Source organism: Diutina rugosa (genome assembly GCF_008704595.1).
Source record: "Diutina rugosa strain CBS 613 chromosome Unknown scaffold42_size129173, whole genome shotgun sequence".
Taxonomy (NCBI): Eukaryota; Fungi; Ascomycota; class Pichiomycetes; order Serinales; family Debaryomycetaceae; genus Diutina; species Diutina rugosa.
Window position 1 is genome coordinate 16741 of NW_022995120.1, and position 16924 is coordinate 33664.

Sequence of the window (16924 nt, forward strand, 5' to 3'; positions counted from 1 at the left end):
ACCTTCGATTTCAATTATGTTGAACGCATTTTCATTTTTTTTGGTAGAGGCTTGTTGTAGAGTATCGAAAGCATAAAGGTATTACTGTGGTTTCTCAATTAAAATGTATTCGATGATTTTATACACAACCCCAGAGGATGTATATGATAAGTAGACACGTCTACTTGGTGACGATTTGCACGACGTCTTCATCGTGCACTTCGTGGGTGAGCCCACACTTTTGCGGCGAGTGCTTTGCACTCAGCCCCCACACAAGCGCGTACTTAAACTGGTTCTTCATGTCTCTGTGGATGGCGTCACACACCTCCAGCACCGTCAGATGGTTACGCACCACCATGGGGTCGTCAAGCACCGGCGCCACCCCTCTACGCTTAGTATAGAGTCTAAGCAAGTCCAACTGGCGCCAGATCTCTTCCTTCAAGTCCTCGATCCCCAAGTCCAAAGCACACAGCATCACCACCGTATTCGGCTCACGGGCAAGCCGGTCACACTCCTCAAGCAGCACCGCGTCGATCTTGTTATACACATAGAGACACTTGATGTAGCTGATGTGTTGGTCATTGATGATGTCGATAAAGTCGTCGATAGTGACGTTTTCGTCACGAATAAGCACGTCGGCGTTGTGGATCTTATACTCTTTCAAAAGGCCCAGCACCACCTTCTCGTTCAAGTGTTTGGGCGGGTTGATCAGGTTGAGGCGGACCCCGCCCGTCAGCTTGATTTTCAACAGGATATCGGGTCTTGTCTTGTTCAAACGGATCCCCATCAGCTCCAACTCGTTCTCCAAGATCTGTCGCTGGTCGCCGGACTTGGTAGCGTCCAACACCATCATGATAAGGTCCAGCGTCTTCAGTACGGCAATCACCTGTCTCCCTCTCCCCTTACCCTGAGACGCGGCTTTGATGATCCCGGGAAGATCGACAATCTGTACTTCAGCGCCATTGTACTCCAAGATCCCCCCCACCGACGTCAACGTGGTGAATTCGTAGTTGGCGGCTTCACTCTTGGTATTGGTCACTTTCGACAAAAACGACGACTTACCCACCGAGGGGAACCCGATAAGGGTCACCCGGGCATCCCCCGCTTTGGCGACCTCAAACCCCTGGCCGCCGCCGCCGCCGCCGGCCTGGGTGGGCTCCATCAACTCCCGCCGGTACTTGGCCAACTTCCCCTTCAAGAGCCCGATGTGGTACTCGGTGGCCTTGTTCTTCTGCGTGCGTGCCAACTCCTCCTGGATGGCAGCGATCTTCTCAAGGATCCCCATGGCGTAGGTACAGTGAAGGTATTAAAGTGATAGGCGTTGGTGGTCAAAGAGGTCTGCGCGACCCCAACAGCCGTGCAACACCCACGAGGGAATTACCTAACGGAATAATCGAGAAATAAACTTGAGGATTAGAAGGGCAAAAGAAATATGACTCATGAATTGTTTGTAGAGATCTTGGTAGATGCTGATGAAGATTTGGTGAGTGTGATTTGAGTGAGTGAGGGGAAAGGTTAAGTGTTGCTTTTATTAAATGCTTATTGTCAAATTGTAGCTTACAATATGGAAATCGTTGCTTTCAGATTCAACTTAGAGGTAGACTTTGGGCTATTGCCGATCCCTTGTCTCATTTAATTAGTGATGAGTGCTCTCACTAGAAGCCGTACTTGAAAGAATACGAAAACTGATAATTCAAACAGATTATTATGGTCACCACTGATCAAATGAATTATTCGACGAGCCGAATCTTAATTTCCGACGCTAAAATCCTCATTTGATACTCCCTTGTCGACCCCATCGCTTAGCTCATCGGAGCCGCACTCATCGCAGGAAGCCAGACCCCAGATCAGACCTTCACCCTGCTGGAGCCATGCCCAAAGCCCCGAGAAAGAGAGGAGCCTCCATCGAGGTGTCGGCCGCCATGGGCGGCGGCAACGCCAAGATCAAGAAGAAGATAAGAGACATCGAGCGGTTGTTGCGCAAGGACACCCTCGGCGCCGACATCAGGCTCGAAAACGAAAGAGCGCTCAAGGCGTTGCGGGTCGAGCTCGAAGAGGCCCAATCGCGGCTCAAGGAGAGAAAGACGGCCAAGAAGTACCACATGGTCCGGTTCTTCGAGAAGAAAAAGGCGTTGCGCAAGTTGAAGCAAGCCACCAAAGAGGTGAAGCGGTTGGAAGAAGAAGGCGACAAGAAAGCGATCAAAAAGGCTCGCCGGGTGCTCAAACACGCCCAGATCGATACCGCCTATGTTTTGCTTTTCCCCAAGAGCCAGAAATACCTCTCGTTGTACCCTAATGACCACGAAACTAACAACGAGGCTAACTTGACCGCCAAGGCGAAAAAGGGGATCCAGGAGACGGAGGAAGCGCGCCGAAATCGCCGCAAGGAGATGGAGAAGCTTATAGACGAAGACCAGTTGCCGTTTACCTTTGAGGACGTGCTTGCCGGCAAGGAAGTCGACACCACATTGGCTCCGGCAGCCACCCCGCTCGCCGAGATCGACGCTGCCGAGGACAACGCCGACGACGAGGACGACTTTTTCGAGTAAAATTAGGATTGGCATTTATAGACACTCACGAGATCATGTGTAGCCACTAGAGACTGCAAAACATTCCCAGTCTTGTTCCACCAAAAGTCGTGGATCAGTTGGGTTACAAGTGGAATTATTTTGACGACAGTTTGCTCTAATTTTCTTGGTTGTTTTGAGTAGTTTTAATCAGGTATTGTTGTCGTTAGAGACTTTTTCTACCTCGTCTGGTAATATTGTTTTCAGTCATTAAGCGCACACGATCTTAGTACGCGTTGCTGCTAACAGAGGACAACCATGATTTGCGCCCACTACTTGCCTTGAGGAGCCAGCCAACTGATTGACTAACTGTTCCATGAGCTTCTACTACCACAACCCCTTCCTGAGGCGATCGACTTCGATGGGATTCCATGAGGTTCGATCTAAGCCACCATTCCATGAGGTTCCATTTCCATGACCTTCGATCACCTTCCATCGCCTCAACTATATAACCACCACCTGCCTCCCACTAGGCAATCCTTAATTCAAAACAAACAATCATGAGCAAAGCTGTTGGTATTGATTTGGGAACGACCTACTCGTGTGTGGCTCGCTTCGCCAACGACAGATGTGACATTATTGCCAACGACCAAGGGAACAGAACCACCCCTTCGTTCGTGGCTTTCACCGATACTGAGAGATTGATTGGTGATGCTGCTAAGAACCAGGCAGCGATGAACCCGGCCAATACCGTGTTCGATGCGAAACGGTTGATTGGTCGCAAGTTCAACGACCCTGAGGTTCAAAACGATATGAAGCACTTCCCGTTTAAGGTGGTCGACAAGCTGGGGAAGCCTGCTATCCAAGTCGAATACAAGGGTGAAACTAAAGTGTTTTCTCCTGAAGAAATCTCCTCAATGGTATTGGGGAAGATGAAGGAGACCGCTGAAGCCTTTATCGGCCTGAAAGTGACTGACGCTGTGGTCACGGTACCTGCCTATTTCAATGACTCGCAAAGACAAGCCACTAAGGATGCCGGTCTCATTGCTGGTCTTAATGTGTTGAGAATCATTAACGAACCTACGGCGGCTGCTATTGCCTACGGTTTGGACAAGAAGGGCAACACCAAGGGTGAACAGAACGTGTTGATCTTTGACCTTGGTGGTGGTACTTTCGATGTGTCGCTCTTAGCCATTGAAGACGGTATCTTCGAAGTCAAGGCTACTGCTGGTGACACCCACTTGGGTGGTGAAGACTTCGACAACCGCTTGGTCAACCACTTCATCCAAGAGTTCAAGCGCAAGACCGGCAAGGACATCACTGGCAACCAGAGAGCGTTGAGAAGATTGAGAACCGCCTGTGAACGGGCCAAGAGAACCTTATCTTCGTCGGCTCAGACTTCAATCGAGATTGACTCGTTGTACGAAGGCATCGACTTCTACACCTCGATCACCAGAGCCAGATTCGAAGAATTGTGTGGTGACTTGTTCAGAGCTACCATGGACCCGGTGGAAAAGGTGTTGAAGGATGCCAAGATTGACAAGTCGCAAGTGAACGAAATCGTGCTTGTTGGTGGTTCCACCAGAATCCCTAAGATCCAAAAGTTGGTTTCTGACTTCTTCAACGGCAAGGAACCCAACAAGTCGATCAACCCCGATGAGGCTGTGGCCTATGGTGCCGCTGTGCAAGCTGCCATCTTGACTGGTGACACCTCGTCGCTGACCCAAGACTTGTTGTTGTTGGATGTGGCTCCTTTGTCTCTCGGTATTGAAACTGCCGGTGGTATCATGACCACTTTGATCCCGAGAAACTCCACCATCCCCACGAAGAAGACGGAGACCTTCTCCACTTACGCCGACAACCAACCCGGTGTGTTGATCCAAGTGTTTGAAGGTGAAAGAACCAAGACCAAGGACAACAACTTGCTTGGTAAGTTCGAATTGTCGGGTATTCCTCCTGCCCCTAGAGGTGTGCCTCAAATTGAAGTCACTTTCGATTTGGACGCCAACGGGATCTTGAACGTGTCTGCCTTGGAAAAGGGTACTGGTAAGACTCAAAAGATTACCATCACCAACGACAAGGGCAGACTCTCACAAGAGGATATCGAACGCATGGTGGCTGAAGCTGAGAAGTACAAGGAAGAAGATGAAGCTGAAGCTGCTAGAGTTGGTGCCAAGAACGGTCTTGAATCCTACGCCTACTCGTTGAAGAACTCCATCAACGGTGACTTGAAGGACAAGATTGATGCTGGCGACAAGCTGACTCTTGAAAAGGCTATTGACGAGACCATCTCGTGGTTGGACGGTGCTCAAGCTGCCACCAAGGAAGAATACGCCGATCGTCAAAAGGAATTGGAACTGGTGGCCAACCCCATCATGTCTAAGGTCTACGGTGGTGCTGCTGGAGGCATGCCTGGTGCTGATGCCTCCGCTGGCGCTGCTGGCTCCGCTGGAGCTGAAGGTCCCTCGGTCGAAGAAGTCGACTAAACATGTATATAATGACAATAATATAACGAGATGAAAGAATAAAGCTGTAGATATTCGATTAAAAAGACAAACTGCCTCTCGATTTTCATTACCGGTATTAAATCGATATTGTCACTGGTATGTCTTAAACGATGTGATTGATCATTGCTTTATGTAATGTCGCTATCGAACCGATGGTCAGTCCCAGTCCTCCAATGTTTCCATTGACTGATGAGCTTACTAATAGGCAAATGTTCACGGTTACCCCAAAACATATCAGAATTGAGCCAGCTTTCTCGCTGCAAAGTTTTCTGTCGTTGAATTATGTTATACTCGATCAATGACCAAACTTGGATTTTCACTATTATTTCAAGCAGATGATCCAAAGGGATATAACCATGTTTAGAATGGAAAATCACGTACATGGAGCCTTTCTGTGGATATGTGTAGACATCATAGCGGCATTGAACCTTGCTCCTTTTGTAACCTTGTTCGTTGAGCCGCTTGAAGCAAATTATCCCCGGAACCTTCTGCAGCATCTTCACCCGATTTCTGAAAGGGCGAGTTGCGTTAACTACGTGAAGCTCGTCCACACTTTCGGGAACATAGCTCTTTGCTTCAAACGTGTACCCCTTGTCATCAATGATTTTGAGCAATCCAGACCCTTTGGCAGTGATGGTTCCCCGAGGAACGACAATTTGATTGGCTTTCTCTTGATGAAAATCACTCAATAACTGCTGTTGTATTGTACAAGAACAAAAATAATTTGTGGCTATAATAGCCATTGGACTAACTGCCTCAATTGGTTTGAGTAGAGCGCAACCTAAAAATTTCTCACTCTAAGCAATATTTTGTCTGCAAGTATGGATGAATGTTGCTCCACTGGCTCGATTGAAGAACAGACCAATTAAATTATTGACCCAGTCTTACTGATAACTCTCATAGTGTCATCAATATCGTCAAAGGGGTAGTCAAGGTATTGCTCAAACTCTTTACGTATGATTTGTTTGAGTTTCCCCTTGAACAGCGAGCAATTGATTGGGATTTTATTGTCAAAAAAAGGTAAAATTTCTTCAACAAAATCCCGAATCTGACCTTCAGCAAAAGAAGTGTTGTGGGTTGTAATCCAATGATGTCTTACCTCTGCAACTTTACTTAGGATCTTCTGAAAGTCTTTGTGATATACCTTCACATCACAAAATGAGTCAAGTAGAGCGGTGGCAATGAATGTAGGTTCCAAATACTCCGAATTTAGATAAAGACACTTGAGTTTATCCTCGACATTGACGTTTCTCGGATCATCTGTACACACCTTTTATAAACATTCATAGAATCTTTCCATATAGATAACCGCATTCAGTTGTGCGGACAAGGCAAGATCAATATGTGTATCCAAACTAGGATCCAGTCTGGAAACAATTTTCATTAGATCGAATCAAAATTGGCGTAGGTGCCACTAGCGTCTGCGTTAATCGCAACAAACCTGAGGCTGACATTCTTGGAATTAGTTGCACGAAGAATAGACAACAACGACCTCTTTATCTCATGATGATGCTTTGATGGCGTAGACTCTGTGTCTCCAATCGATGGCTTTGACGTATTTGACATCAATGAGATAGCGATCTTGGATGTTGACGGAAGTCGCGTGACCTTGAGTGTGCAGACCATTGCCATCAACTTTGGCTGTGGTAAGTCTAACATCAGCGTTGCACATGACAACGGGCATTATTAGAGGACACCAAGAGTCGATGCAAAAACGCGGACGGCAACGGCTTGGGAATCACATCAGCTAGTTAGTGGCTTATCTGGAAATTAACTTCAATTACTCAGGCCAGGCTTTAATTGTACAATCGCGTCGTTGCTACAACCTGAGTTGAGTATGTTGAGAATTCATAATGTCCAAGACTTCAACATATTCGTACTGCTCTTGAAAGCAGTATGATGCGTGCGACTTTCAGAAGCAATCCAATCATAAACCTCGGACGTGCTGCACTCATTGGCAAGTCCTTGGTAGACTGCTTGAATAAGTGTGATCTGCTTGATAATAACTTTGCCTTAACTCCATACTTGATTCATGTGGCATGTACATGAAGTCTTGCCGAAACCCCTTAGTTTAGGGACTCACTCCCAACTCAGACCTGGGTGATCGGCTTCTACAAACCCAGAATGTTAGCCGTAGTTATGGCCTAATTAATTAAACACTAAATATCGAACTGCAAAGGGTAAAGTGCAGGGTTGGCTCCGAGGTCGGCTATGATCCAATGTGATTAAATGAAACTAAAGTCAACAAGGTTTGAGAGCGTTGAACTAAAAATACTTTGAAGTTTTAGCTGTTTGCGAGCTGTGCGCTCTGTGAATTTTGGATGTTATGGTGTAGAAAATGTACCTTTTTGATTCAGAAAACGCCCTCTCTGTTATCACGCACATAAATCGCCCCCAATCATGCGAGACAATATGCAATCCTGTATATGGTACGCACACTCCTGCAAGCTGCTTCAGCATCCAAGAGCTCTCATCAACTATGATTTGACACTCCCTTGGACCATGATTATTCACAAAAACCTGGCTACTGCTTAGAATAGATTTTAATAGCGCTGCTCAGCTTCACTTTGAACTCGGTGATCGGTACTGGATCTGAGCCCTCGTTCATCGAGCTTATCGAAGAGATAGTACATTTAATCTTAAAGCTTTTCAAGAATAATTCTTGGGCCTTCGACCAAAGTTTATTCCATAAGTTCGTGAATTTTGTCTTACGTATTCCTGATGCAAACACAACGACAGCTGCAACTGTGATTGTCAACTTTTGATGCAAATTTCCCTGTAATGTCTTGCACGTCATGGAGTGTAGTACATCGCAAGTGTCCAGCGACTTCGCTGATGTTGCCGCGTGTGCCATTATGACGTACGCCACTGATTAGGATACACCTGCTACCATGAAAAAAAAAAAAATAAATCGACTTGTACTTGTTAATGGTGGTTCACCAATGAGAAGTGAGGCATGGTTGTCTTTCCTAGAGGAAGGAGTTTATAAAAACTTATCAAAAGCATTGGTTGATGTTTTGAATTCAATGCGACCGTCCCCAGTTCTGAATTCGGAACCCTCTGCTTCAAACCCTAATGAGAGCTCATCATCAGTACGTTCCCGAGCCATGAAAATTCCTAAAGCTGAAGGCCTGAAGGAAAGTCCAGGCAAAAATGATGAAAAGCAAACTGAATTATCACAAAACGAGCGTGCTACTACAGACACCAGCAATTTTTCTTCAAGCACTTTCCACGAGTGTGTCTTCAACATCACCACAGCTTACTTCATTAGCGGTGATGATCGCCGGTTGGTTCTACCAGAGAATACCAAAAGGGGTTCTTCCGGTGTTTGAGTAAGTATCAAAATACGTTTTTGTTGTAAGCCTTCAGAGCTTAGAAAAAGAACCAGGAATATATGTACAAGGGTAACAGTACTATTATTGTGAACCTAACCGTTTTACCATCCATATTGTCACGCCTTTTCCATAGTGAGATTGCCAAAGTTATTGGGGTAATTTGAAAGAACATACTTGACCATGGAAGTATGGCATCAGAGTTTGATCGATGTGTGATTTGAAAACGACAACCATGAAGCAGGAGAAGAACTGTTCAATAAGCTTGCTGGTGTAAATTTCACCTCTGGGCACCCAAAAATTTTCAAACAATGACGTTTCGCTTTTTTTTTTCGCTTGTTCTTATGGCGCTGCATGAACTTGCTCACAATGTGTAGCCAATATCATACGACAAAGCATGTGGTATATTTTTTTTTTTTCCATAAACTTGCATTAGTATCTATCTATCGTCTGTAAAAATAACGTATAAAGTATGAACGTCTGAGCTAAGGTAGTGAGAGCCAGGAACCCACGTGGATGACCAGGTGACCTTGGTTTCGTAAACAAGTCTCTTATCTTTACCCCTGATCATCCTTGCTTTTTTTTTTATCTATAAGTATGCATTAATATCTACCTGTAAAAAACGGTTGTAGAAGACTCTAAGAGCCACCTACCGCCGTGAAAAAAACAGATAAGATATCTGCGAGTTGAGGAAGCAAGAACAAACTGCAAACCTCTGAGAGAGTAATAACTGAAGTAGGGTGCTCAAGCAAAAGGGGGAATGTGACCCGTAGCCACAGGGTATCGAACCCTGATCTCTCCTTTTGGGATTATGTTAGCCAATTACACCATAGCCGTGGGTGATTCGAGCCAGCTGGTCTAACCTCCGTGGGATCTAAGGTAAATTTCTGACGGAGATAGGATAGATCGGATCCGGATTCCTAGGTATAAATGTAGACGGTTGGTGTCAGAGATGCAGAGGTGGAGAAGCTCAAGGAACTCGCCGATGAGTTCGGGTTCGGAACGGCAAAGTATATCATGGATGCCGACGCGGACCAACTAGCTGCGGGAGACGACAAATCAATGCCTTCGCATGAAGCTGCAGCTAAAAGCGAACTCGTCTGATTGGTTAAAGAAGATCACTGTAAAAATTATATAAGTATTCCGGTGCGGAATATTATCCTCACCGGTCGTCTAATAGATAACAGCGATGAACTCTGGTCAAGGAGCGCCCGAATGGGCCGGATTTCTCAAGCATATATTGGATGAGAATACCAATAACATGAGGGCCATTCAAGAGATGATCCACGAGAATAACAAGAATATGCAAGCTGTTACTGAAGCTTTGGGCGCGCTAACTATGTATACGGCCTCAGGAGGAGGTCAAGTTGGCGGCGGCCGGACAGTTGGCTCAGTGTAGGGTCAATCCACTCACAGACTAGTAAGCGAAGTCGGCAGTTTCCTTACTAGCCCAAGTTGTGTCACCAGATATACGACAAAGCAAAATCTGCCCGCGTGGCCCAATGGTTAAGGCGCTCGACTTCTAATCGAGCGATTGTGGGTTCGAATCCCGCCGTGGGTTTGTTTTTTTGCTTACCAAACTACTTCAGCGATTTGAGCATTGATGGTACTAGTCTTTTACATTTGTTTATCTGGTTTCTGTGGTCTTTTTTTCAACCCGCACTTTGTTAGCTTTTTGTAACAAAAAGAAAAAAGAGTTCAGAGAGCATATTCGTATTACATGGAAATTTTTATGTTGGGCTCATTAACATATGATGTTAACGGCAACAATGTTTCAAAAGCTACTAAACCCAGATCTGTTACTTGGTATCGTACAGTATTATATACTATGATGGCATTGTTTAATCATCATAGGAAGCAAATCCCGTGGGAACACTTATGTGAGGAGCGTAAGCAAATAAATCGTAGCCACAGCTGCTCTTCCACTAGCGTAAAATGGACCCAGCTGTCTCATCCATGGCTGTCTTCACCTGATTGCCGAGTGCCACATTTTAAAGTTCGCCCTGAGGACTGGAGTCACACACCTGCTACCAGAGAGACCACGAGGGTCTCCAGCAGAGGGCACACCGACTTCAATGCGACACAACAGAGTGTAGGCACCGTCGAATCGTGTCAACTACAGCCGTGTCAGAGGCAACCAAGCCACCATACTCTAGTGGAGAAGTAGCCATGACCAAGCTTGAAAGTGTGAAGAGATAATAGCGGGACAGGCTCGATATTTATGCTGTTCTGCAAGACACTCGGGGAAAAATGTTCAGGTTGACGACAAAGACCCAAGCGGCAAAGGCGGGCCCAGCATTCCGCGTCGCCATTGTTTCTCATTGTTGTCTCGTCAACAGCCCCGCCAAAATTGAGAGAATTGTCCAGCATTCCCCAACCGCGCGATCCTTCGTCGTGAAGGGGTAGCAACGGCGACAGTAGGAAGATTCAATCGAGATCCTTAACGCACGAATACGACTGGTGGCAAACAAGAAACAACTGCACCACAACATAGGGTGTCCTCATACAGCCCAACCTTCATAATCACGCCAGTGGCTTTAGTTGGTGGAGTAAAGAGTTGATTCCAATGGATGATTAGCGGTATGTTTCCCTCGAAGACCTGAAAACCGAGTGGGAAATCGACTTAAGCCACGAAGTGACCCCCTCGGTTTGTCGGCGTTTGTCGATGGGTACTCAGTAGTGCACTGATATTGTGATCTCCAAGGCCCTCTATGAATCTCTCGGTCAGAAGAATTATATTAGACAATTGAACCTGTTCCTATCAGTTCATTCGCCCTTAGGCATCATCAACAACATAAGCAGCGTTGTAGGAGTCAATGCCACGCAATCGCACTGGGTCAAAGTCAATTAGTACACAATCATGGGAACTCAGCTCAATTCGTCATTCATCAAAGATCCAAGTCGCTATGAAAACACGGCTTTCACTTGGGTGCACTAACGGCGATTCCCGACGAGTTAGACCTCGAAGTGGATTGCCATTATTGAACGCCTCCCCGTCATATTCTGTTGAGGGTACCCCTAATTGGATCAAGCCATTACCTCAAAATAGAAATTACCGCTCACTTTCATATCCCAGTCATTCAAGCTCTTTCCAATAGCATATAGTAACGGTCAATCTTTAGTTACCCCATCTCGCTCCAACACTAACCTCTCTCTTCCCATCTCGCTTTCCCCATGGTAGTACCCCTGGGATCCGGGGTTCACTCCACTGTGTGATGCGCGCACTGGCTTCACCCGAGAGCGCCGGTTCCGGCATTACGAGCGGTGCGTGCGGCGGCGATGCCGACGCTAACCGAGCCGCCGGCGATGACCTCCACATATAAGGTGCACGCCACGCTCACGAGTACTTGAGTCATCCCATTCTGCTTATACAACCATATCACGATGACCCAAACACTGGTATTTGCTTCCCTCGAAACAGAGCCCGCTGACCCCATCATCCAGGTGATGCAGGCCTACGCTGCCGATGCTGACCCCAATAAGATCGACGTGCTGATTGGGGTTTACTTTGATGAAAACGGCAAGTTTGTCACCTACCCTTCAGTGGCTAAGGCCAAAGTGAAGCTCGCTCAAAATGACCCTGGCCACAACTACCACACGATGAAAGGGGTCCCTGAATTTGTGGCTGGTGCTCGTGAAGTGATCTTTGGTAAGGACAGACTCCAACCGAACCGCATTGCTTCGCAACAGGCGATCCTGGGGCTGGGGGCGTTGCACCTGGCGTTCAACGTCATCACCAAGCAAATGCAGCGGAAACAGTTCTACGTGGGCGTTCCCACTTGGGGTAACTATTTCCTGATGATCTCTCATGTTGGGGGTAACCCGCAGAGCTACCAGTACTACGACGATAAGGCTCACCAAGTCGCCTTCTCCGTTATCGAAGAAACGATGAAACAAGCGGAACTGGGGGCGGTTTTCGTTATGCAAGCCTGTTGCCATAACCCTACGGGAGCTGACTTGACTCAGGAACAATGGCAAACTGTGGCTAAGCTCGCTAAGGAGCGCAATTTGCTCCTCGTCATCGATATCGCCTACCAGGGGTTCCTGAGTGGCAGCACTGAGACTGACGCTTGGCCCGTGCGCTACTTGTTTGACCAAGGGCTCGAGTTCTTTGTGTGCCAGCTGTTCCTGAAGAACATGGGTTTATACGGCGAGAGAGTCGGCTGTGTCCACGCCGTCGCCGCGACCCCTGCCGATGCCGCCGCCATCGAGCTGAATCTCATCGTCAACTTCCGTAGCGAGTGCCTGTTTGCTCCCGCTTGGGGGGCTCGCGTAGCCGCTACTATCTTCGGTGACGAACAGTTGAAGAAGGAATGGGCTGACGACGTCGCTGCCATCACTAACAGACTCCACGGAGTTAGACAACAAATTTTGGAGTTGTTGACCACCAAGTACAAGACCCCGGGCTACTGGGACCACGTCACCCGCCAGCACGGATTGTTCTGGCACCTGGGGCTCGAGCCGAAGCATATCGAGCGGCTCAGAACTGAGCACCACGTGTACGCCGTGCCCACTGGTAGAGTGAACGTGGCGGGGCTTAACGAAAACAATGTTGAGTGCTTCTGCCGCGCCGTCGACGAAGTGGTGAGACACTTCTTGTAAATAGGGGAGAAATGATATAACGAGCATAGACGAGACTTGATACGTCAAAATTACAACTAAAGATTTATCAGCATCCATTTCGCTTCATATGATCTAAGGTACAAAATTCAAGTAGCCCGTTATAAAGATAAACAGCATACCAATCGTGCTACGGACGGAACTGAAAGATTAGTTTCAGGAGTATATTTACCGGCTGTTTTAAAAATCAGGTGGCTAGTAGTTGATGGTAGCAAAGCCGTTGTCAGCGTTGGCGAGAGTGTTGACCATGATTATAAGTTTGTGAGAATTTTTAATGAGGAAGGCGGTGGTTTTTTTTTACAAGTTTTCCGAGATATACACTTCCAGGCGAATGACTGAGGGAACGCTTTAAGACTTTTATAATGATGGCATCAGTGATTTCGAGGGCAAGATTGAATTGTTCTATACTGTAGAGGAGAGTCTGATCTGCCACTACTTGTATACGATTGTGCGTCTCTATGATCTTGTGGTTATCGGTTGGAGCCGCCATCGCTCGCGATATATTTCGCCACCTTGACCAGTCAAAAATCCCCGCTCAAAGTGGCTTAACAAATTAGATCAATCTGCTATATGTCAACTCAGAAACAATGCTAACGATTAGTACTCGTGGCCTCTCTACATGTACCCCAGATCAAAAACCTGCGATTATGTAAGGCTGCATGCGTCGAACGAAAGTAATTGAAAGCTAGCATCGATTCAAGGATCTGTACCGAGTAATACAACAAATCAAGCTTGATTATATCATGATAAGTCGACTTGGGATTTCATTGCCAGATCAAAAACCTACAACTGAAAAGAAGCTACTTCCAATACATTTAAAATCGTCATCATTATCTTCATGGTGATATGCTCCGCGTTTGAGAAAACCCAGCTTGAGCTCACAGACACGACTCGAATCACCTTCCACCCCCAGTGATACCAGCGTTGGTACTGGCGGTGCCGGGGTGAAAACCATCCTGTTCAGGGGGTTGCTTCTGGCTCTGGGTGTGGGGACGTTGTTACCTTGTTGTCACCTCGTAATTAGGAATATTGAAGTTTGTCTACCGATAATCGTAAAGCCCCGAAACACACTCTGCATGCCGCCTTCTAGAGCGCCGGCGCTGGACCGCCATTGTGTCGACCAGCGACGCCATGTAGGCCATGCCGAGCCCTGCACTTCAACTTGACAGTTCAACGTTGCAATATCTTCTCCATTAGTGGCAGAGTAATTAAAGTGGAGGTCCAGTGTGCCTGTTAACCACATCATGTTAAGTTAATCTGATTTAATTTATCATCTGTGGTTTCGTTTCTGTGACGATTGTTGTCATAAGAATCGAATGGAGTTCACGCCTACTTGTTTATGAAAGAATCTAGGAACTCACAAAGGCTCACTTTCATTTATGGCAGCATCACCAAAGACAAAGCCGGGAGGACATCCAACAACTTGACTGGATTGTTTTCACTACAATTTCGTTTAGTATAGTAGTCTTTGCGGATGTAAATGAAGACCGTATATATTAAAACCGTACCTAACGAAAAAAGGAGTCGCTCACGCTAGAAATAGGGAGGCGGACCCCATGGCGATATAAAAAAAAGATAGTGTGAATGGTCCCTATAATAAACCGGGGACGGGGGAAAGAAGATATGATAATGAACGAGGGGGGTGCTCGGGGACAGGTAAGTAAAATCGTGAAATCGTAGGACCAATGGGCCAAATGCATCCACACCGTCACAAGTCCTTGCGGTGGTGAATTTTCTTCAAATGGGCCTTCAAGTTATCCTTACGATTGAATCGTTTGTTGCACAGCGGTTCGTCGCAGACAAACGGCTTTTCCAGCGAGTGCAGCTTCAAATGGCGCTTGACGTGCTCCGGTCGCTGGAATCTCAGGTCGCAGATGGGGCACTTGTGCTTCTTCTTGGGGTCAGCTTTGTCCAGCTTATCCTGGCGGTTCAGCTTCACGATGGGGATGTCAATGTTGAAGTCGGGCGCCATGAGCGCCAGCGCCACCAGGCGGTGCATGTCGGCAGTTACTACCGGCACCACTGGCGGCGTCGGAGCGCTGGTGCCGGCGGAGACCGCCTGAGGCTGGTGGGCGTGGGTCAGAATGTTAGGGGCGCTTTGAGCTGGCCGCTGCGGCGCCGAAAGCCCCATCTGTTGGTGGGTAGGCTGGTGGCTCGGTTGCTGGCTGAGCGGCTGGCTCGTCGTCCACCACTCCTGGCTACCGACACTCAGGTGGTGGCTAGGAGGAAGCGAGGGGGGAAACTCGCCGTCGCCAAGGGGGAAGTCACCGTACATGTCCAGCACCTGGCTCACCTGGCTGGCGATCAGGTTCTGGAGCAGCGCCTGCGAACCCCGCGCCGCCGGCGGCTGTTTGCGGTAGTACAGCGACATGATTTGCGGTTGCGGATAGCCGTAATCCGGATTCGACAGCGATGGCGGCACCATCTGGTTGTCTTCGTAGTGTTCCTGAATCGGCGGAAACGGATACAGTTCCGGCGGTGCTCCTGGCGGTGCTCCCGGCGGCGCTCCGTGTGCCGATGTGGGCGCCGGCGCGTACGCCTGGGGCGTCATTTGCGGGAGACTAGAGAACAGCGAGTTCATCAGCGTCTGCAGCGAATTGGCGGTGGAGAACGTTGCCATTGGCGGTAACAAACCCGTGAGCTCGTCGCTGCTCTCGTACGGCTTAACGTCGTCAAAATCAAACTGGCCTAGGAGGTCTACCGGCGGCTTGGGGCGCATCAGCGGGTAGCGGGCGTGCGCTTGAGCGTGCGCCTGAGCGTGCGCCTGAGTCTGAGCTTGAACCTGTTGTTGCACTTGATTCACTTGATGGTCAAAGTGGATGGGCAGGGCGTCGCCAAAAAACATCCCTGGCGTCAGCAGCGCCAGGAAATCGTCGACGCCAGGCGCGATCAGCGCCACCAGCGCCAGTCCCGGTGGGTTCACCAACGAGAGAGGCTGCTGGGGCCGCGGGTGTTTCAGCGAAATCAGCGAGTACAGCTTGGCTTTCTTCAACTGCTTGAACGCGTCGTCGTCCTGGTCCTCAATCTTGATCAGCTCCAAGGTATCGGTGCGATTCAACGGGTACGGCGGCGGCGGCTGCGTCGCTGGCAGATATAACGGGCGCGCCTGGAACAGCGGCGGCGCCCCCAAGTTCAGCGTCGGTGTCGGCAACGGCGTCACCTCGTCGGTGGCGCTACCGCTAAGCTGAGGCTGCAGGGGCAGGAACGGTACTTGCGGCATTGTCGGCGTGGCTAGCTGCTGATTTAAGTCGACGGAGAGCCTCAGAAGCGAGCGCAGGTGGTTGCGGTGCGGGCCCAGCTTCTGGATCTTGGCGCCCTGGGTGCCGTTAGCCAAGTTTACCGGCAGCATTCGCATTAACGCCGTAGGAGTGGTGGTCATCGGGTTCAGCACCAGTTTGCGCAGCGCTCTTCTGGGAGTGACGGCGGGGGGCGGCTGCGGGAGGTGCAGCAGCAGCGCCAGCATCGCCTGGGTCAGCGCCAGCAGGTCGCCGCAGAAACTCAGGTTGGCCAGCGGGGGCGCGTGCGGGGGCTGCCCCACCATCATCGCCGGGAACGGCTCGCCAAACAGGGCAAACAGGGTGTCGTCGGCGGGGAAGAGGTCGAACTCGAGCTCGTCGTCGAGTCGGAGCGTCGGCGAGCTCATGCGGTGGGATAGGTTATTGATGGGTATATGGGGAGGGGGGTGGCCACGGCAGGTCAAGGGGAAGGCTGTTGCAGGTATAGGGAGTAACAGACAACCACGGACGACTGCGGTGTGTGGTGAATAGGTCGATCTTTCGTTCACCAGGGCGGGGTTAGGGGAGCAAACACCTTAGGGACCAACGCCAAGGGTAATACACGATAATAGGTCAATCGGTCACGGGATCAAGCCCAAGCGTTCTCTCCAGCGAATGGGGGGTACGGTTTGTCGAGGCGGTAACACGACACGTCCAGTCGGCGCTGGGTTGGAGGCGAGAGCTCTTGTCGAGGGGAGGGGGGC

General features: G+C 48.8%; 5 protein-coding genes across 5 annotated transcripts; 3 read left to right on the forward strand and 2 right to left on the reverse strand. All coding sequences in view use genetic code 12, as the record gives it.

The window, feature by feature from the left end:
- Positions 1-160: 160 nt before the first annotated feature.
- DIURU_002500 (uncharacterized protein) lies at positions 161-1264 on the reverse strand (the record flags this gene model as incomplete). The annotated part of the gene is made up of 1 exon (XM_034155159.1): positions 161-1264. One exon carries the CDS (start codon positions 1262-1264, stop codon positions 161-163), a length of 1104 nt encoding a protein of 367 aa, XP_034012666.1.
- Positions 1265-1850: 586 nt separating this feature from the next.
- Positions 1851-2528, forward strand: DIURU_002501 (uncharacterized protein; the record flags this gene model as incomplete). Its single annotated transcript, XM_034155160.1, has 1 exon — positions 1851-2528. The coding sequence occupies one exon, from the start codon at positions 1851-1853 to the stop codon at positions 2526-2528; it is 678 nt and encodes a 225-aa protein (XP_034012667.1).
- Positions 2529-3046: 518 nt separating this feature from the next.
- Positions 3047-4972, forward strand: DIURU_002502 (uncharacterized protein; the record flags this gene model as incomplete). The annotated part of the gene is made up of 1 exon (XM_034155161.1): positions 3047-4972. The coding sequence occupies one exon, from the start codon at positions 3047-3049 to the stop codon at positions 4970-4972; it is 1926 nt and encodes a 641-aa protein (XP_034012668.1).
- Positions 4973-11709: 6737 nt separating this feature from the next.
- On the forward strand, positions 11710-12927 carry AAT22 (Aat22p; the record flags this gene model as incomplete). Its single annotated transcript, XM_034155162.1, has 1 exon — positions 11710-12927. One exon carries the CDS (start codon positions 11710-11712, stop codon positions 12925-12927), a length of 1218 nt encoding a protein of 405 aa, XP_034012669.1.
- A 1726-nt stretch (positions 12928-14653) lies between these two features.
- CAS5 (Cas5p) lies at positions 14654-16588 on the reverse strand (the record flags this gene model as incomplete). Its single annotated transcript, XM_034155163.1, has 1 exon — positions 14654-16588. One exon carries the CDS (start codon positions 16586-16588, stop codon positions 14654-14656), a length of 1935 nt encoding a protein of 644 aa, XP_034012670.1.
- Positions 16589-16924: the final 336 nt, after the last annotated feature.